The following is a 22996-nucleotide window of genomic DNA, read 5'->3' as shown; positions in this document are numbered from 1 at the left end:
TAGTTCAAGTGAAATACACATTTATTAGCATTCCATTTTTAAATGAAACCATCTAAATCAAGGCAAAGTATATCCAGGGAAAGGGAAAGAAGTGAGTCTACATGATTTTAATCTAAAGATAAAAGATTACATGGTACAACTGAGAATAATATATTAAAGAAAACCAAAAGCAGATTCTGATTAATGCTTATAATTTGAAATAATATATTTTAAAAATATCTAATCAAGTATGAACTAACCATCACTATCTTCATCATTTTCATTTTGAGAACACTGTGCATCACCAGTGGTTTCACATGGATGTGGGAATGTATCTGGTAGCAGATTAAAAAGTTGCTCTTGTGGAGTTCTACAAAATAAGAAAGAAGCAATTAAGAGACTGAAATATATTACCTGAAACTTTCCCAGACAAGCTCTTGATTTATTTATCAAATGAGTGAGTATACAAAATTAATGATGAAACCATAACTGTACCTTTAATTCAAAGATAAGTACAGTTGTATAACAGAATCTTAATGTACTAAAAAAAAAACCTGTGTAAATCAACTTGACATCACAGAAGATTTTTAAATTACATATCCTACTGAGTTTTGTTTAAGCTAAAAATCAAAGTTATGCTACAAGTCAGTGTTCTCTCAAAAGCCACATGGAGTCCATTAAAAACACCATGCTACTTAAAAACCTAATTTATGAATATGAGTTTTAGTTCACAGTCTTGGCATTGTGTTGATGAATTCTAAGGGAACCTGAGGGCATTTGTCTGAACTTCCATCATAACAGCAGGGTGATAACATAGGCTTACAATAAAAATGTAAGGTGTTCAGCCTGTGTTATCTATTACTTAATTAACAGTGAAGACTGATGCAGCCCATTTCATATGGAAGGCAATGAAACCCAGGAATTCACAGAGGTCAAGAGTGTATATTTGGTTTCATAGTATATAACCACATTACTGGAGAGAAGGGTCACTTTTTAGCCAAGAATATGAGTAGTTGCACAGCCCTTCCATACCATGCAAACTCATGAAGTCCTCATGTAAAAAGCAGAGCCTTCTTAACGATATTTGTAGTTAATATGGATACAAAATGTTAAATATAACAGGCTCCATTCTAACAAATTTTGGTACATTAAATTTTATTAGATATTAAATAGGCACTAGTATGATCTTAATTTTATGGAGGATGAAACGGAGACACAAAGTGGTGTACCAACTTGTTGAGTCATTAAGGTAGTGAATGCAGAAGAGGAATTTGAACTCGAGCAATCTGCTTCCCAAAGACCATGTTCTTAACCATGTACTTCCTTTATAATGCCTCTTCTGCAACTTTAAAGGAATTAAAATTTTGATAATCTTCTGGTAGTCTATGGTTATCTGTGTTTTCCCAATATATGTAATGTAAATATAAGATGACTTTTGGGAGCAAGCCCCCCAAACTGGCCATAAACAAAATCTCTGCAGCACTATGACATGTTCTTAATGGCCCTAACGCCCAACTTGGAAGGTTGTGGGTTTACGGGAATGAGGGCAAGGAACACCTGCCCTGCCCAGGGCGGAAAACCACTTAAAGGCATTCTTAAGCCACAAACAAAAGCATAAGCGATCTGTGTCTTAAGGGTGTGTTCCTGCTGCAATTAATTCGGCCCATCCCTTCATTTCCCTTAAGGGATACTTTTAGTTAATTTAATATCTATAGAAACAATGCTAATGACTGGTCTGCTGTTAATAAATATGTGGGTAAATCTCTGTTCAGGGCTGTCAGCTCTGAAGGCTGTGAGACCCCTGATTCCCCACTTCACACCTCTATATTTCTGTGTGTGTGTGTGTCTTTAATTCCTCTAGCACCACTGGGTTAGGGTCTCCTCAACTGAGCTGGTCTTGGCAAATGACTATACAATATTTATATATTATTGAACTTTGTGTCTTAACAAATTTGATGAGTATGGCATCCTACATCCATAATTTAATTTGGTGACAGACGAAAATATTGAGTTATGTCAAAGACAAACTAGCATCCATCTACAAGAAACCTCTTTCCAGTTTGACATGGATCTACCAAACTAAAATTCATCATACATATACATAAATACACTGTTATCTAGATATTCTTTCTTTATGAAGGTTTTTGCTTCATAAAATCCCTGAACCAAAGCCTTATAGAAGCTAGATAATGAATTATTGGAGTTTATAGGGTCATATAAATTGTTTGTTCTAAACTCAAAATTTTGCAAATGAGAAAACTTGGGCCACAAGAATTGAAGTGATATTTTCCCATAAATAAACTACTAGTTAGTCAGAGAACTAATTCTGGATTCTGGATATTCAAACCCTAGCACCAGTGCTTTTTTTTTTTTTTTTTTTTTTTTTTTTTAAAGATGATGTCACATAAATAAATGATAAAATATATTTCAGATAGCATTTACTTCACCATAGTTTCCTCTTTTAGAATTTAGCAAATATTTTTTGAGCATTGACCCATTCAGTTGGTTAAATGTGTGATGAGTGTTTCTAAATCTATTATGTGAATCAGTGGTAGGCTGTTTGCATCCAAAGGGCCAAGGAATACTTTTTCTTTTTTTATGCTAGGCCTCACACCTATTCTTAGAGACACTAATTTTTAGTTCATTCTGTTGTCCAGGAATCAGTAGTGTAAAAACTTGCCCCCGCTGCTACTGATGATTAGCTAGACTTGAGAAGTACACACAATGAAAAGAGTAAGGGAACTGGAATCAGAATATCAGCTAGTTGCTAACACCTGTCTTTAAAATATTCTTAATCCAAAACGTCTGCACTCCTTCTTTAAGCTTTCCCATATCTAAAAGATCTACTCTAGGTGTTGCTACTAAGATCTATCAACACTTTTACGTTGTTACAAATGGTAGGATTTTCTTCTTTTTAAGGCCAAATAATATTCCATTATACATATATGATATTTTTAATTTATCCATCCATTGATGAATATTTAGGTTGTTGCCATATATTAGAGAACATTATGCTATGTAAAATAGGCCAGACACAGAAAGACAAATATTGCATGATCTCACTGATACAAAAGTCAAACTCAAAAGTAGAGAGTAGAATGGTAGTTGCCAGGGGCTGGAGGTTGGGAGAAATGGAAACATGTTGGACAAAAGTCGTAAAGTTCCAGTTACACAAGATGAATTAATTCTGGATATCTAATGTACAGCATAATAACTATAGCTAATAGTAGGTCTTAAGTGTCACACACAAAAAACTGAAATTATAAATATATTAGCTTAGTTAAGGTATTATTGTGTAATGTATGTATGTATCAAAATACTGCATGGTAAACCTTAACTATATATGATTTTTATTCGTTATTTATACCTCAATAAAGCTAGGGGATAAAAGGTCTATCAACACTTCTGTATTGATTGCAGATAAAATTTTTAAAAACTTTTACTGTCCAAATCAGTAAAATATTAAAAAAGCAATAGAACATATATTTATAAGCCTACTATATAAAACACAGCAATAAGCAAAAGTAAAGTCAAAATCATGATCATGGTTATTTACATGAGAAACTTTTCTGAAGCAAAACATCAGAAATGCATCAGAAACCTGTGAATTGCAAATAGATTGTCCTACATTGACATCTATAATCAAGACATAAAGTATTAGCTCAAAAAAAAAAAAAGATTTCCATTAAAAATAACCATGTAAATAAGACCCTAGCGAACATGGAAATATTCACTAAGTATTCTTTTCTGCTAAGGAAACTGGCCAAGACACAGCATTGAGCACAGTTCAGGACCTTGATGTGACTGTGATGAAACTTTCTTGTATGTGTTCAAGCTCAAATGACAGTTGTCACTTAATAACAAAATTGTGCTTCTTTTATTATATAAGAAACCCAAAATGACCCAATATTGAAAGGTAGCCACCAAAAATGACAAGTGACTCTGGAATTACATTTATATGCTAATTGCTAAATTAGAAAAAGTCAATTAACAGATACATACTACTGTTACACATATCCTTATTGACTTTTAAAATTTGAATAAATTTGTAGTGTATAGTTCTGTGGATTTTTACCAATGCATAAAGTCATATGTCTACCACAGTATCCCCACAAAAAAATGGCCTGAAGAGTTATGATGGGCATCATACTTTAAAAAATATATACAGCCTGGACATTAGTTATAAATGAACTAGCTTAAACCTCTGCCATGTAAGCTACTACAATGAGATACAACTACACACCTTATTAAAATATCAACCAAAAGAAAAAAAAACTGAAAATACCAAGTGTTGACAAGGATTTGGAGCAACCGGAACTCTCATACATTGCTGGGGCAAATGCAAAATGGACAGTCAATTTAGAAAAGAGTTTGGCAGTTTCTTATAAAAGTAAACATGCACTTACTATATAGCCCACCTATCACAGTCCTAGGTATTTACCCAGGGAATTAAAAACCTATATTCAAGAAAAACCTGTTATGAAAATATTTTAAAGGACCTAGCTATAATTGCCAAAAACTGGAAACCAGCCAGAAGAAATATTGATTCATACAAGAACATGAATGAATCTTAAATGCATTCTGCTAAGTGAAGGACATGAAAGGACAGACACTGTATGATTTCATTTAAATGACCTTCAAAAAAAGGCATATTTGTAAGGGTGGACAACAGATGAAAGGTGTTATGGACTAAGAAAGGGAAGAGGAGAAAGAGGAAGCTCAAGGTAATTTCTGTGGTTGTGAAACTGTTTTTGGGGGGGCGGGGGTACTACAGTAGACACATGACTTTATGCATTGGTAAAAACCCGTAGAACTGTACACCACAAGTTTATTTAAATTTTAAAAATCAATGAGAATATGGGCAGAACCCAATGAAAGTCATACCAACCTTAAAGGAGGTGAGAAAGAAATGAGCACTGTGGCCAAAGTGATGTTGCAAAACATGGTTTGGCCTAGATACCGTAGGCTACAGATAGAAAGCATGACACAAAAAGACTGTACTCTAGGTGGAAAATTCATTTATTTCAGTGATATTATTAATAATTTTGAAACTAATTGTCCCTCATTTCTCTCAGTGATATTAGTGATTCTGAAACTACTGTATGTATAAATATATATATATATATATATATATATATATATATATATATATATATATATTTAGGGTTAATTAATAAATATAGATAATGAAAGCCAAGTTTCTCACTGTAGGTGAAAGAAATTTGTCAAATAAGCAAAGGGAGAATGGAAATGAACCATGTGATGCTGGTTTGGATTCGGAATGCCTGAGTGTGAATGCATGTTACTTTAATAGATATCCAGATGGATAGATACAGAAAAAAATTTATATGTGTGTATGTGGATTTGTGTGTGTATATGTGTGTGCGTGTGTGTGTGCTTCCTGGTTTCTTCCTCTGAGAAGGCCTAGAATCGTGGTACCAGAATAGTAATGACCACACCTGGAGTCCAGATCTTTGTTTCTGAACACAATTCCCCAATAAAGGGAATCAGTATTTTTTGGAAAAACAATTCCTTGGCTGGGGAAGAGAAAATACATCTTGAGTTCCAGAAAAAAAGAGATGTTCAAAGCAAACTAACTAAAAAAAAAATGATAACAACAAGTCAAAAAGATGGAAGAGTCAACCTGAGAGAGTCCACAATGGCCAAAGCAGAAAGAATTTGAGTTGCAAAATAAATAACAATGATATTAGAAATCAATCCCCAAAATAAAATAAATATTCATGAGTTCACATAAATAAAGAATAAATAAATAAACGTGGGTGAAGGAACACTTCTTTTAAGAATTCCAACTAATAAATTTAGAAGGAAAAAATGAAATAGAATATCAGCAATAGAGCAGGAGAGTACTAACTGCTGCAGGCAAAATTCAGTCACAAATTCTAAAATTAGGAAGTGAAAGTTTAAGGGAAAACAGCGTTGATGTATCATCTCAATATATCTCCTGTAAAATATGTATCAATTATAAAGGGAAAGTAGTGATTTTACAGTGGAGAAACTTAACACCACCTTAACTATATGATCAAGGTTAACATCATCTGTAATAAGATATATTGACATCATGATCCCAGAATGTCACGCACCGAGAAGGACACATATTCTCCGTGGTACTTTTCCTCACAGTGTATAACCTCAATCTAATTATGAAAAAGCATCAGACAGGCCCAAATTTAGTACATTCTATGAAACACCTGGCAAGTACTCTTCAAAAGTGTTAAGGTCATGAAAGGCAGGGAAAGACTGAAGAACTGTAATGGATAAGGCGATATGACCAAAAAAAAAAAAAAAAAAAAAAAAAAAAAAAAAAAAATGTGTAATCCTGCACTAGATCCTGGAATGAGGTAAGGATAATAGTGAAAACACTGATGATAAAATTAAAGTAAAATGTACAGTTGTCAATAATATTGTCCCTATGTCAATTTCCTGGTTTTGATATGCACTATGTTTATGTAAGATGTTACCATTAAAGAATGCTGAGTGAATGTTATTTAGGAATTCTTTGTGTTATTTTGAAACCCATCTGTATATCTTCTTTTCAAAATAATCCAAAAGAAAAAAATCTAGCACACTGAAAACAGTTGAAGGTGAGTGTTGGTACAGGTATTAACCCATCTAGCAGAGGCTTTACGGAAAACATGAGGGCTGATTTCAAAAATCTGAAGAGATACCATGGAGAAGAGAAATTAGATTTTATCTGTGTGGGCTTAATAGGTAGAATTAGAGCCAAGTTTAGAAATGAGCTGGAAACAGATTACAGTTCAATAAATATCTCTTTCACAGATGGAATGGGCCACCTCAGGAGATGGTTTTGCATAACTGAAGGTGAAGGAAGGGTGTGATGACCGCTTATCAAGCAAATTCTAGAGAGCTCCTCCACCTTGTACCTCAAAAAAAGACCATCCTCATCCAACCATTATCGCCTGGGAGCTATTAGAAATTTAGAAATACAGAATCTCAGGCCTCACTTCAGATCTACGAAAAAATAACCCCTATTTTGCCAAAGTTTCTAGATGATTGTATCTGGTGATATCTCTTTGAATAAAGTATATTTAATTACTATTAATAAAATTAGAAAAAGGTTTAAGTAATTTAAAACTAGATTCTGAAAATTATAGTCTCAAATGTTAATGCTAATGTAAAAAACTGGTGTCTTCTCTAAGTAATCTTTCATTTATCACATTATTCTTGTTATTATTCTTAAATTATTTTCTGCATTTGTGCCTTTTCCTCATATACATTATTTCCATTTCTCAAGGAAAACTCTAAATTAATGATGTGTCATATACATAAATAGAACTAAAATTCTTTTTGGAACAGCAACTTCACAGGGATTTAATCTTGCTTTAAAATTATGTATGCAAATATGAAATATACATATAAAATTGCTATAGGAAGGCATGTCATACAAGAAAGAAACATAAATAACTTTCATATTTCCTAATAGTATTACAATTCCAGAAAATACCTCCTGTGTTTTTTAAGCCATAATTTTTCCATATAGGATAGAATGTCTTCTTTAAGTTCAATATTAAGTGGTTCTCTCCAAATTTTCAAATTAGTCTGCACTTCACATTCTTCCAATGAGTCTGTAAAAATAAACACAATGTGTATAATTAATACAAACAAGTTTACAAATTACCATATCTTCTCTCAACATGTAGAACTCATCATTTGTGAGGCATATATGCTTTAATATTTACCTATACAATCAATAGGTTAAGGTTTAAATAATGTAAAAGTATTAAATATTGGTAGTTTATTAAGTGACTGGATAGATAGTTTTCTTCAACAATCTCTTGAAGGGATCTTACGATTCAGAAGGTTTGTTAAAGCAACTCATTCTCTTAAATAAAAATTATAAATACAAACATTCATTGTAATTATATAAACACATACATAAAGGTATAACACACAGATGTATAAAGTATTATAGCCACTGAAAATAATACTTACACATTATGAGAAATGGGAAATAAATAATTCATAATGACATCTGGAGGAGACAATTTTCTTCACAAATTTATATCTACGTGGTAATTTACTTCCAGATGTTTAGGATATTTCTGAAGCACTACTAAATTAAAATTACTATTCAGAGATATTTAAAACTGATGAAGATATCTGGGAAAGAAAGCAGTGTAAATCCAGGATCACTAGTCTCTCCACCCTCCCACATATCACTCCTGTCTCCAAACTGAACATCACAGGGGGAAAAAAATGTAGGAGAATCAAGGGAAATAGTAGAGATGGGAAAAACTTTTTTTTATAAACTAAGACTACAGGATGTCCCGGCCTCATACTGTAGACTTTAATGATTAACTTCCAGAAACAGCCACAGGCCAGCAATGGAAACAAATTAAAACAAAAATAAAGTAAGGAATTCCACTTCTATTCTTCCCAAAGAGTACAGCAGTGTTGAGGAAAGCAATTGGAAACAGTTTGGAAAAACACTGATTAGAATCCCTTGAACTGAAAGAGCACTTAAGGACATGAGCAAAATAGAGAGAAAAGAAATGCCTCCACTATTAGTCCCCTTTTTCATTTTGAAACAAGATTTCTTGACAGGAGAGCTAAAAGGGAAAAAAAGAAAAAATAATTCTTTGTTTTTTCTGTCTAGATGTTAGAGAAGAGCTACTGTGTTTGAGATATAAACTCTAAACGTAGAAGGGTGATGGAGGAAGAGGAAGATAAAGCAGCTGGCCTCGTGATTCACTTTTCTCCCTTATCAATGGCACATTCCCGAGAAATAAAGATGGGAGGTGACCTGGATTAATTTGTTTGTGAATAAGTTGATAACTAGACCTACAGGCAAATGAATTAATAATATTTGCTGGGAGTAGACTCTTTAGCTATATGGCGTATTTAACATATTAGCTCAAAAGGTAGTGACAAAAAATAGCCAATATTGGCTATTTCACAAATAATGGTAAAAAGCTAGCTATAATGATAATAATTTATTGTCAACCTAACTGGCTAAAGTCAAAGAACTAGAAAATGTGGGAAAATAGTCATGTCACACTCTACCAGTGAGAGTACAACCAACACAGTAATCTTTTTGGAGGACAGTTTGACAATATTCATTAAAATTTTATAAAACAAGTCACTGAGACAACATTTCTATATTTAGAAATTTATTTTAAGGTAACGCTGTAAGTGCACAAATAGCTAAGATGCCCATCATAGTATCTTTTATAATACTGGGAATTAGAAATAAAATATCCATCAATATATGTCTGATTTAATTATGCCATATAGAATACTCTACAAGAGTTACAAATGATTGTGTATATCTCTATTAGATGGCCAGCTGCCCATTACAGAATCTCAGTGAAAATGCAAGTTAACTAATAGTATTTAGTGTTACCTCAGTTTTTGTGTGAGCATGTGTGTGTACACAACTATGTTTATTGAAAAACATGTACCAAAATATTAACATGGATTATCTCTATATGATGAGACTGAGCTGTTTTCATTTTGTTCTTGGTAACTTTCTGTTATAACCAAGTCTTTTAAAATAAGCGTTCATTATTTTATCATATGGTTATTTCCATTATGGAGAACAAATTTTAAGAGTTGTACTTCTGATCTGGTGACTTTTCAATTCGGTACAGTATTATTTTAAATACTATGGCTTTCAAAGTAGACAACAGTAGACTAGTTATTCTATAGAATAATTACTACTTTTCAGGGTTGACAAGTAAAAAAAAATGTGTGAAGTAGTAAGTATAAAGCACATAAAATAACACAGTCAATGAGAAATGAGGTGTGTACTGAGATATAAACTACTAAGAAGAGAGCATACAAATAATGTCTTGAAAATATCAATGAAATTGATGTGTAATAAGAAAAGTAGAAAAATACTTGAATAAAATTTATTTAAAAGTTCAATTGTAATTAGAAGATGATGTGTGATCCTTTGAGATTAGAAATTACACGGTGTAATAAAAGAGTAATAATCAGCAGAGTTTCTCCGCTGGAAAATAATGAAATAAAAATAGTAAAATTGGCAAGTAAGATACATGATTGAAATTTATTATCTAACATTTTATATTAAATGAAAAGCAAATGGAAGACACTACAAGATTCTGAGTAATCAAAATAATAAATTGAATACTTTAACAACTTGTGGTTTTCCTCAAGACATACTGGGAAACTTAAAGATACTGTTCAGTCATCCAGATCATCAATGTCTAGAATGTAGGAGTGAAACTGTTTAAAAAAAATAAAAAACAAAAAGTAGTTCAAAAAGAAACAAAAACAATGAGAACACAAATCAATTCTCCCCCTGAAGTTCATAGTGGTCCTTGAAATTGCATTTTTAAGTTAAATATTCTTTAAAAAAAAAATTCTTCTTTATCTCACAGACTCTCCCATTTTATGTGTTACAATTACTGCTCAAAAAAAGTGATAGTTGTCCTGGCAAAAATTTCTACTAGAAGAAGAACTGAAAGAATCCAATTATCCATTCATTTGACAGTCTGAATTTACATAGAAAACAAATGCAAATCCCCCTAGTGCCCAATTCAGGGCCGATAAATATTAAACCACTCACCAATGATCACACGGTGATGTTACTTTGAGGAGTTACAGCAAACTGCTTTCCCAGTGTTTATAGATTTGGAACATCACATTTATATTCACAGAGAATGGAGGTAAATAAACTAAAGTCAGCTTCATTTTTAAACATTCGTGTTATAAAAATATCCATAACGGCCAGGCCCAGTGGCTGTCTGTAATCCCAGCACTTTTGGAGGCCTAGGTAGGTGGGTCAGGAGGTCAGGAGTTCGAGACCAGCCTGCCCAACATGGCAAAACCCCATCTCTACTAAAAATACAAAAATGCCGGCCATGGTGCCACACACCTGTAATCCCAGCTACTCAGAAGGCTGAAGCAGGAGAATTGTTTGAACCTGGAAGGTGGAGGTTGCAGTAAGCCAACATCACATCACTGCACTCCAGCCTGGGCAACAAAGTGAGACTCTGTCTCAAAAAAAAAAAAAAAAAAAAAAAAGGAAAAAGAAAAGCCATACCTTTTTCTGCTGCATGTAAACTCTGTTTCTTGTCATCATGATTTCTGGTTCTCCATTGACTTAACACTTCCTGAAAGGACTGTGCAGAAGCTTCTTCATTGAATGACCCTTCACACAACAGACTCTCTCTTGGTTTTGTACATTCTGCTCTTTTTGTCGTTGTAATTTCTACCTAATTAAAAGGACATATAGGCATGCTTTATTAAATTTTCTGCATTCACCCACAAAAATTATTTTAATAAAAAATTTCTGTTTTAAAATACAGGTAGAACTAATTATTAGTCATTACAAATCAGACTTTTTAAACTTAGAATATTTTTAAGCTGTGCTGATTTATATGCTTTACTCTGTTCTTTAAAACTCTATTGGCAATTATAAATGGTCTCCTCAGAAATTATGAAGATGAGAGCCTACAGAACTGATGACTTATCTTTATGCTGTTCACCAGTGTTCTCTCTGTAAAGGTGCAAGTGCCTTGTATCCATTCTCCCTATGTCCCCAATCTCCTACTCCCCACAACCTTCTCACATTAAAAAATAAAAAACCCAGGGTTTTTTTTTTTTTTTTTTTCATGTAAATTGGATCAGACATTCCCCTGCTCAAAACTCTCCGTTGATTCTCTATGAAACCCCAAGCTCCTACCAGGACCTATACTGCCCTACACAAACTTGTACTTCCTTGCCTTTCATTTTACCTCCTTCCGTTCTCCTTTCCTTCACCCTGCACCAGTTAGTCTCAAACTCTGGCAGTTCTGAGAACCCATCAAGCACATTTCCTCTTCAGGGCCTTGTACTAGCTATACCCAATGCCTGGAATGAACCTTCTCCATATCTTTACATAGCCATTCCCTCATTTCATTGACTCAATGAAATGCTCAAACATCACCTACTCAGAAAGTTCTTCACTACCAATTCTAAAATTAATAGGCCCCCTTTCCACCATTTAATAATTCCTTAACTGTTTTATTTTTCTTCCCATTACTTACTCCCATGTGACTTTGTTCTATGTTTATTTACTGCCTGTCTTTACCCATTAGTATATAACGAAGTTGGGGATTTTGTCTTTTTTCTTAGTGCCAAGAGCAGTGCCTGGCACAAAGTAGGTGCTCATTAAAAGTTAGTGGAATGAATGAAGAAGTTCATCGATGCATGTAATACAATGCATGCTCCTCAGATTAATGATGGCTGTGGAGAGATGAATTCAGTACAAAATATAAATCCAGTCCGAGCACACAAGAAAATAAAGGTAGTATTTGGAAGCTATTCACTGAATCAAAGAGAATAGCCACATTAGGAAACCCAAGCAAAATAAAACCCACACCAGTGGCTGAATTATCAAATGTGGATTACCAACACTGATCAAATTGCTAAATATTCATGTGTATCTTTTAAGACATGAGAGTATAAATCTCTATATTCAGCCCACAATTGAAAAATAAACAGGCAGTGTGTTAGAGTACAATTCAGCATATTTTGCTAAAGATGTATATAAAAATTTTAAATATGAGCAAAAAGTATCTGAGGACCTGTCAGACACTAGACACTATGCTAACTGTTGGCCACAGAAACACAGGTTAGTAAGTCCACAGCAGAAAACAGTGTAAGAAGCAGGTAAAACTCAGGGGAAATGATGTCTGAATTGGATTTTGAAAGATAAAACAAGAATTCCATAAGCAAAAAGTGCCAAGGGCAGCATTCCAGAGAAAGGAAATGATACGTATGCTAGGACATGGGAGTCAAACAGCATTGGTGGCATGGAACTACAAGCAGTTTGCATTGATACAGCAAAAAGTAAAGAATGAGAAAATATAAAGGGTAGAAAGGGAAGTGGGGGAAGAATATAAAGGGCTCTCCCTGCTGCATAGAGGAGCTTAAACCCACTGGACATGTAAGATCATTGTAAAGTCCCATATACCAATGTGGCAAAGAGAGGGAAATTAGGAAATAGTGTGTCTAGCTGCAAGGAAACCAATCAAAATGGTACAGACATTTACCCACATTGACCAACATTCCAACATTACAAATGCATAATTTTTTATGTAGGAGTTTCAGGATTTTATCATACTGATATACCTATGCAAAACCACATTATTCAAAATTATACTTTATATTTTAGCATATACTAGCAAAAGATTGAAACAGCGTAAATGCTGATCGGTGAAAGTTAGATTTTTAAGTCTTTTCACATCCAATAAATGGAGTACTTTACAGTCACTACATACAATGAGAAGGTTGTATATTGTACTTACATGGATATAAAAACTACATTGTTAAGTGAAAAAAAAGCATGTTTGCAGAGCAAACATATTAACATTTGTGTAAAAAATACATACATACAAAACCAGAAGGATTGCCTGACTCCTTCTTAGAAGGGAAGAGAATGAAATGCACTTTCCATTGATAATCTTTTTATAAAGAAAAAATTGCAGTATCTGAAAGAGCAATAAGGATAGAATAAATGACCAAACATTCAAGAGTTTTTAGCTGGTAGCCTATATGGGACATGGTAACTATTATGGACTGAATTGCATCTCCCTCCGCAAATTCATACGTTGAAGCCCAAACCCCCAATGTGACTACATTTTGAGATAGGGCCTATAAGGAGGTAATTGAGGTCAAATGAAATCATGAAGTTGAGGCCTTAATCTAATAGGACTGGGTATCCTGTTAAGAAGAGGCCGGGCGCGGTGGCTCAAGCCTGTAATCCCAGCACTTTGGGAGGCCGAGGCGGGCGGATCACGAGGTCAGAAGATCGAGACCATCCTGGCTAACACGGTGAAACCCCGTCTCTACTAAAAAAATACAAAAAACTAGCCGGGCGAGGTGGCGGGCGCCTGTAGTCCCCGCTACTCGGGAGGCTGAGGCAGGAGAATGGCGTAAACCCGGGAGGCGGAGCTTGCAGTGAGCTGAGATCCGGCCACTGCACTCCAGCCTGGGCGACAGAGCGAGACTCCGTCTCAAAAAAAAAAAAAAAAAGAAGAGGGAGATAGTTGGACGTGGTGGTGTGCACTTGTGGTCCCAGCTACACAGGAGGCTGAGGTGGGAGGAACATTTGAGCATGGGAGGAGGTTGCAGTGAGCTGAATTCACACCGCTGCACTCTAGCCTGGGCAACAGAGCAAGACCCTGTCTCAAATAAATAAGTAAATACGAAGAGGCATCATATATCTCTTCTCTCTTTCTCTCTCTCTCTCGCTCTCTCTCCCTCTCTCTCTCTCTCTCCTCCCTCCCCCTTTCTCTCCTTTCTGTATGCATGTGCATACAGAAGAAAAGCCCTATAAGAACACAGCAAGAAGGCAGCCACCTACAAGCCAGGAGGTAAAGCCTCACCAGAAATCAATACTGCCAATATTGCCAGCACCTTTATCTGGGACTTCTAGACTACAGAACTGTAGAAAATAATTTTCTCTTGTTTAAACCGCTCAGTTGGAGGTATTTTGTTATGGCAGCCTGAGAAGACTAACACAGTAACCAACTGGATGTGCAGAGGAGGAAGTGAAAACACAATAGACAATAACTGCCTTTGTTGGCTTGGAAAGCTAGGTAGGGCGCCTTCAACAATAACATTGATAGGTTTTGGAAGAGGGGATAAATTTAGTTTGAAGATAGACTCTTAGTAGTATTTGTGAGAAGGTACTTATTGGTATCCAGTAAGCAATACGTCAGTGTGTCTATGTATATATGCTACACTAATGAACAAGCACTGAAAACTCAGTGACTTAATATAAAATTATTTCAATATGCAGCAATTTCAGCAGCTCTCCAGGGAAGCTTCCTTCCAAGCAATGAATCAGAGATGTCAGACATTTGCATCTTGGAGTTATGCCACTGGAATACCAGCTTCCACATAGCTGTGGCAGGGTAGAAAAAGCTGGAGGGTTGTACATTAGCTCTTAAACGTTTCAGTTCAAAACTGTCATATATCACGTCCACTCAGAGTTCAATATGACCTTGCCCAATTCTAAAAGAAATTTGAAGATGCACATAGAAATTCAATGCTGTACGTTCGTTCCCCTCTAAGTACGTGATATCCCTGTAAGATGACGTGTTTTAATATTCCCACTTTCCAAAACAGAAAACAGAAGATCAAAAGAGCTAAGGAACTTGCCCAACGTTACAATGCTATAAGAAAAACAGCATCATTATTTTAAACCCAGGTTTCAGCTTATAAGACGTAAGCTCTTTCGTGAACTGTACCTCTTTCCAAGGATGTGTCATTGGCTTTGTTCCATTAAAAAGGCCATAAGAGAGGCATCAGGCGTTGGTACCATTTGGTTCTTCTAGCCATTAAACTAAAAATCAGACTCCTGAGCCCTAACCCAGAGGTAAATATCTAAAAAAAAAAAATCCGAATTTGGTGACAGACCCAGGAATGCAAGTTTTTAACAATCTCCAATTCTTACGATGCTTATTAAAGTTTGAGAAGCATCATTCTTCAGCACCCAGGAAGACTAAGTCTATGAAGGGGTTATCTCTTCATTGTGTACTCTGTCATCTATAACAGCGATTCCCAACAAGAACACTCACCAGCATCACTGAGGAGTTGTTGAACACACACACGCACGCGCACACACACACACACACGTCTGAACCCCACTCACGGAGATGCTGAACTTAATCATATGTATTTCTTTAATGTTTCTCCAGTTGATTTTAATATACACTCCTGGATAAAATAATTGGATTAATGGTTTTTAAGTTAAGACAATGAGGGAGACAATGTATACAGCATACAGAGTCACCTATGAAGACAAGAAAAACATCTAGTGTGAAGATTAATAAATAACACAGAGGAGGCTATACTATCACTTTCCAGTAAGGCTAGTTACTTAACCTCTCTCTCATCTGTTAAATTGGGGTAATAGCACAAACCTTACATGGTTATTGTGATTATTGGATAAGGCAAGTAAAGCATTAATACAATGCCTAGCATAAGGTGTTCAATAAAAGTTAGCTACTGATTTATTTTTGATAGGATAAATTAGATGAAAAGGCAGGCAGGAAGAAGAAACTTTTAAAGCCACAGTCTCTGCATAATGGTTAAACGCAGGAACTTTGGAGTCAGAAGGTCTGAACTGAAATCTAAGTTCCATTATCAATTCTACCTTTGGCAATTTATAAAAACTATTCCTTGCCACTATTCTCTCATTTGAAAAAGTGGAATAATTAAGAAAAGACAAAAGGAGATAATGTGTAAAATATTTAGGGCAGTGTCTGGTCTTCAATACATTATTGTTATAATTAGGAGGCAGTGATTCTTCACAAAACATCCTTGACAGGTCTATTAGAAAGTGAAATCCACACAAATACGCTGACACTCCTGAAAAATTCAAGCACACTTCCTCTGCTGAAAATAGGTCCTACTAGCATAGAACACATTTTCTTTTACGTCTATGAGCGTGGGTCTGGAACACAATAGATTTAACTTCAACCCAGACTTGGTCAACACATAACAAGCAGCATGACTTCAGCTAAGTTACAGTTTTTGAACTGCAGGGGAAAAGTGACTGGCATCTAAAAGAATGAGGATTATAACACAGATCAAAATTTGAAGTTCATTTCTTGCTAAAGAATCAATATGCCTATTATAAATATATAGGCATGAGTTGATAAAAGCTTATCTAGCACATTGTCAGATCAGTAGTCAATCTAAATAACTGCCAGAATTTGGTACAAATCTAGTTTTAAATAACTGTGCAATTGCCTGTCACTTAAAACTCTTGGCAAGGTTTTATATTTTTAGCTCCTCTGAATGAAGTCCTGACTAACATAAAATTGTTAGATTGCATTGTGGTTTGCTAAAAAATGTTTTCCGCAAATACTCATCCAATTCCTGACATAGATGAAAATGTCCAGAAAGACATATGGTCAAAATATCATTCATCAAAAAGACTAGTATTTAGTGGAATCAAAACAATCTTCTTGAAAACATTTTTATAGTCAAGATGTATTTGGTTAATAAGGAACAAATCTATATGAAATAATAATGTGATGAAATTATCAGCAAAATTCTGTAGCTTAACTTAAGTACATGAATGGCATTTGCCATAATTACACATATCCGAAAATGTCTACTATATTTTCCTCAATTTACCTCAGAGCTGCTCCTCTGGAGAAATAAAGATTTGGGTTTATGCTGAATTTTACTGGTTTCCTTTGTAGAATTATTCTCCTCTCTGGGTTCATCTGGATTAACATCCTTTATAAACTGATGGGCAACATCCAATACACTGAATGCTATTTGAGATTTTGCCTATTAAAAAAGTAACAAAATATAATTAAAGAGCCTCATACGTTAAACTAAATAATATATATACATTAACTCATATTTGTGTTATTCTATGACTCCCAGAATTAAATAAATTCAATTTAATCTTTAAAAAGGAAAATTGGCATTTGTATCAACCAGTATAACAGTGACAGCTGCCATCTACTGAGGGAACTAGTTCGGGCTCATACAATTCAAACCATCTTAAAAACAATATATCACTTAACCATCAAGGCAATTCTAAAGCATAACTATTTTTATCTGTTTTAGGAATTAAGAAAACTGTTTTGGGAATTAAGCTCAGGCCGGGCGTGGTGGCTGTCTCCTGTAATCCCAGCACTTTGGGAGGCTGAGATGGGTGGATCATTTGGAGGTCAGGAGTTCCAGGACAGCCCGGCCAACACGGTGAAACCACATCTCTACTAAAAACATAGTAATTAGCCAGGCATGCTGGTGTGTGCCTGTAGTCTCTGCTTCTTAGGAGGCTGAGACAGGAGAATCGCTTGAACCCGGGAGGCAGAGGTTGCAGTGAGCTGAGATCACGCCACTGCGCTCCAGCCTTGGCAACAGAATGACACTCCAACTCCAAAAAAAAAAAAAAAAGGAAGGAAGGAAGAGAAGGAAGAGAAAGAAAGAAAGAAAAAAAGAAAGAAAGAAAGAGAGAGAAAGAAGAAAGAAAGAAAGAAAGAAAGAAAGAAAGAAAGAAAGAAAGAAAGAAAGAAAGAAAGAAAGAAAGAAAGAAAGAAAGAGAAAGAAAGAAAGAAAGAAAGAAAGAAAGAAAGAAAGAAAGAAAGAAAGAAAGAAAGAAAGAAAGAAAGAAAGAAAGAAAGAAAGAAAGAAAGAAAGAAAGAAAGAAAGAAAGAAAGAAAGAGAGAGAGAGAGAGAAGGAAAGAAAGAAAGAATAAACTAAATCTCAGAGAGTTTAAATAACGTGCCCTTGGTCACAGTGGTGAGTGGGTGGCAGAAGTAGGAAGTGACCTCAGGTGTATATAAGACTCATAAACTTTCCACTATGCACACCCCTAATAAACAGATGTAATATTTTGTGCACATCATAACTAAAGAACTAAATATAGTTAATCTAGTAGGAGAATGAATAAGCAGTAATGAGTACTCCTTGATGATAAAATGTCTTTAGAAAGCATTCACTATCCAAAAGGACACATCAGGAAGCACTTCTCTCTGTAGTTCCTTAATAAACTCCAAGTTATTTCTCATTTTGTGCCTTGTTCATGAGGTTCACTTACTAGGAAGGCTATCTCTCCTCTACCATCATCTTTACCTGGCAGGCTTTTGCTTCTCCTTCTGTATTCACGCCATTACTCCTACAAGTCTAGGAACCCTTCCCTGTACACCGCCCCACCCCACCAACTGTACACGGTATTTACCCTGTTTACCCTCTTCATACCCTGCATAGATCTCTACCAGCCCTAACTATATTGATTTCACATTTCATCATACCACATAAGCTCACAAAAGGAAAAAGCATATATATTTTAATGATTTTATAGCCACTACAGTTCCTGGAAAAATAGCATATGGTAAAAATAAGGTGTCAGGGAAGGAGAAGAGCTACAGAATTGAAATAAGTAATATAGAAAAGGGATTTAAAGAAAAACTTTCCACGTGCTGTCAGAGTGACTGACAAAGAACTGGCAAATTTGGGGAAGGCCCCATTCTCTGAAGGGTTTTCTATCAGAAACTACCAGAGTCTGCCTAGGGACTGCAGAATTTAGGATCCCATCTGCGTTTGAATTAAACTCCAAGGGGAAGATTCAAAATCGTCAGATGCTCTATGAGAACTTGGCATGAGGAAGACAGGAAGTAGCTCTTATTTCTTAGCAAATATCCTCCAAACAAGAAAAAATTAGCAGGGATCAGATATAATTATTTTGTAATCTGCCATGAAAATGCTCCTATTTTTAAATTTTCATCTAGTTGCCAGTTTAGATAGCTAACATTACATAACTTTTTTTTTTGAAACTTTTTCAGTTACGACCTTTTGTAAATCTATTAAGATTCATTGCAGTCTGATTCTGGAATATATCAGTGAACATCAAATTAACTAGTGTTATTTCATAGTGAATTCATAAAATATCTATGAAAAATGACGAACATGACCTATGCATATTTATTGCTGTCTGTATGCAAACCTGAGGAATCTGCTCCAAATTTTCCCAATGATTCTCAGAAAACCTTTATAGGCCTACATAGTACTTTTATTTTTAGAAGAAATTCAAGCCAATGGTAATGCTTCACTCTTTCAGAAACATCTGTAGTTTTACCAACATTTTTAAAACAGAATAATCCAACCTAAGCCTGATTTAAAATGTCCTAGAATAAAGCTCTGTACATTTCAGAGGCAGTTAGTTACATGTTTGGTTTTCATTTTATGTTTTTAAAATATCAAAAGCTGTAGGATTAATTTTATATAGAATTATCATTCAAATATATGTTTAAATAACACAAAACAAAGATTATTTCTGTTCTAAAATGAATCCTGCTATCAATATTACAATAATTGTTATAACATTTTTAAGTAGCATATTAAGAGAATCAGAAACAGTGAAAAAACCCACATTTTTTATGCTAAAAAATAAGATAGACATCACAGGTAACTGATAAAATAGAATTCTATATCTGAATATCTTAAAGTTCTGCTAATTTAGTATATAACTGAAATCAATACAAAGCAAATAAATGGAAACGTTCTTTTCTAGAACATCATACACTTAAACATTACTTTTCTCCATTGTAAGGCTGTGTATATATGCCTTACCTTTCTTAATCTTAGAACAATCATACAAGGAAAGAGAGCAGATATTATGATCCCATTACATAGACAAGGAATTTCAAGTTCCGAAAGCTTAGGCCAAAGTCCAACAGTTACAAAATGTCATAACTTGAAATAGTGTCGAATTATCTATTCTGGCTTAATTAAGCTTTTTCCTACTAGATTTATGTTAGTCTTTGTGATACAGAAAATGTGTTTTACCTTTGATTTCCTGAAACTGAAAATATTAAATTTTGTCTCTAACAGATTTGAACATTGTTCCTTGCTTTAAAAATTCACAAAACTCTAATTCTGTATTCAATTGCATATGCAAGGATTAAGGGATTTAGTTTTGTTTGTTTCTTTGTTTTTAACTTATTTTTGCCTGTTTATTTTTATATTTGATAAAGTATATAGAAATAAATCATAGTCATACCATATAAAAAATTTAAGAAATGGAGATTCCTCCTATTTTCAAGCATATTTGTCTGCTGAAAATAGGTCCCACTAACATAGAGTACACTTTATTTTATATCTATGAGCATGGGTTTGTGGGTTTGGAACTCAACAGACTTAATTTCAACCCAGACTTGGTCACCACATAACAAGCTGTGTGACTTTGGCTAAGTCACAGTTTTTGAACTACAGGGAAAAGGTGAGAGGTATCTAAAAGAATGAGGATTAGAACACAGATTAAAATTTGAAGTTCATTTATTGCTAAAGAATGAATATAACTATAGTTTAATTATATTGACATGAGCTGATAAAAGCTTATCTAGGCTGGGCACAGTAGCTCATGCCTGTAATCCCAACTCTTTGTGAGGCCGAGGTGGGAGGATCACTTGAGGTTAGGAGTTCAAGACCAGCCTGGCTAAAATGGTGAAACCCCCATCTCTACTAAAAATACAAAAAATTAGCTGAACATGGTGCTACATGCCTGTAGTGTCATCTATTCGGGAGGCTGAGGCAGGAGAGTTGCTTGAACTGGGGAGGCGGAGGTTGCAGTGAGCCGAGATTGTGCCACCGCACTCCATCCTGGGTGACAGAGTGAGACTCCATCTCAGAAAAAAAGCGTTTATCTAGGACATTGTCAGACTCAGATCAGGAGTCAATCTAAATACCTGCCAGAATTTGATACAAATCTGGATTATAGCAAAACACTACTCCCCAGAGTGACTACTGTTAACAGATTTTATCCTGTAACCTTTGTCTTTTCTTAAAAGAACATATCTAAATTTACAACAGAAAACACACTACCTTTCACATAATAATATAACAATAATCATTTTGAGTAACAACCAATGAATAAGAATATGAAGGTTATTTTTAGAAAATATTTATCATAGATAACTATGCATATTAAGTATCATAACACTGTACCATATATTAATAAAATATTTTCAAATATTAAAACTCGACCTACAGATAGTTTCTTTCCGTTTTCTAAGTATAAAAATTTAAATGTGAAGTACTAATAGGTAACAATAGGAGGAGGAAGAAACTGAAAATGTATAAAATTACCTGTGCAACTGCTCTACATGCTAAAAATGTTTTAAAATCAAACCAAAACAGCCTTCAAGGCACAGAGTAAATCATATATCTCACTATAGGATAGAAGCTAAACTAGAGCCAAAAGATGTGATTTACTGCTAGCATTTCCAGATTCCCCCACATCCTTCACTACACTGTATGATGGTAGGATTTCATCTGGTAACTGTTCTAAATTCTCACCTAAACTTTTTTCCCACCAGAATGATATTATCTTTCAAATTACACTCTAGAAGAATTCATCACTCTGACAATGTATCATTAATCAAAGTAAAGAGGGTTGATATTTTATAGCATTTTGGAATGGATGGCACCTTGTGGAAGTTAAAGTCCAAGAATAAAAGTTTTAGTTTAGTTAGAAAAATGATATACTTTATGGTAGAGTCAGTGCTTCAAAACTCTACCTACCATCATCATCCAAAACTCTGGCTGTACAGCAATAAATATTAATACTCAATAATCATGTTGACATAGCCATGTCTCCTTAAGTGATCCAGAAGTTCCAGATCAAAAAAAAAAAAAAAAAAAAAAAAAAAGTTCACACACAATTTAAGCCTATATTACTTTACAAGTTTGAGGGGGAAAAGAGTGAGGATGTCTCCTTTCCTATTGTTAACTTGCATTGATTTTCCAGTGACAAAATTTTAGAAGAGATTTATTGTAACCACAGTCTTGAATTAGAAACTGAAAACTCTAAACTCTGCAGAAGAGTTCTGTTATTTCATTTGAGTTTGTTAGACAAAGTGATATACAGGTAGAGACAGAGACACACATATAGACACAGAGAGAAAAAAATGTGTTATAGCAGCACTCAAGTAACATAAACTCATTGGTTGCAGTGATTGTTCAATATGATTGGAACTTGGAAGGCTTTATTTACAAAATCATTTCAGGATGATCAAGTTATGGACTAATGGGAATTTTGAAATTGTTATATATGTTATATAAACCTTTTTTTGGCCTGGCTTTTGAGAAAACACTTCCTTTTCATATCAAGAATATTTTCCCAAGCACAATTTGTTCTGATTTCTTTGACGTGAATTACCTTATATGCAGTTGGCAAATAGGGCAATGATGTCAGTATAACTCCAGAGTGTTATTGATTCTTAAGGGTTTTTTCCCAACTTATTATTGTTTTGAAGCAATCAGGGGCAAGCTTTCTTACAACTAAAGCCAAAATCTTAACAATATATGAAAACTGTTAAGAAAAAAACCCGAAAAATATATAAAAGTGCCTCCCTTTAGAGTAAGATCTGACTCTTTTAGGGACTTCAACAATCCTGCATTTAACTAAGTTAAGCCATCTAGAAAAACTATGCGCACAAAGAAGCTGTAAAGACACCTCTAACTTTGAAGCATCAGATAAATAAAGGAGGCCGTATC

General features: G+C 34.5%; 1 protein-coding gene across 2 annotated transcripts in view; it reads right to left on the bottom strand.

The window, feature by feature from the left end:
* The window catches only part of ZBBX (zinc finger B-box domain containing), a 141676-nt gene that overhangs the window by 75572 nt on the left and 43108 nt on the right, over positions 1–22996 (bottom strand). For both annotated transcript variants that reach the window (XM_030938483.1, XM_030938480.1), the window contains exons 10-13: positions 17119–17277; positions 11027–11198; positions 7463–7583; positions 240–349 (exon numbers count right to left, since the gene is read on the bottom strand). In XM_030938483.1, coding sequence (XP_030794343.1) covers positions 240–349; positions 7463–7583; positions 11027–11198; positions 17119–17277 — 562 coding nt within the window. The remainder of the gene's footprint in view (positions 1–239; positions 350–7462; positions 7584–11026; positions 11199–17118; positions 17278–22996) is intronic.

This window comes from Rhinopithecus roxellana, chromosome 1, assembly GCF_007565055.1.
Source record: "Rhinopithecus roxellana isolate Shanxi Qingling chromosome 1, ASM756505v1, whole genome shotgun sequence".
Classification (NCBI taxonomy): domain Eukaryota; kingdom Metazoa; phylum Chordata; class Mammalia; order Primates; family Cercopithecidae; genus Rhinopithecus; species Rhinopithecus roxellana.
Note: the sequence above shows the minus strand (reverse complement) of the source record. Positions and strands in the feature narration are given on the sequence as shown.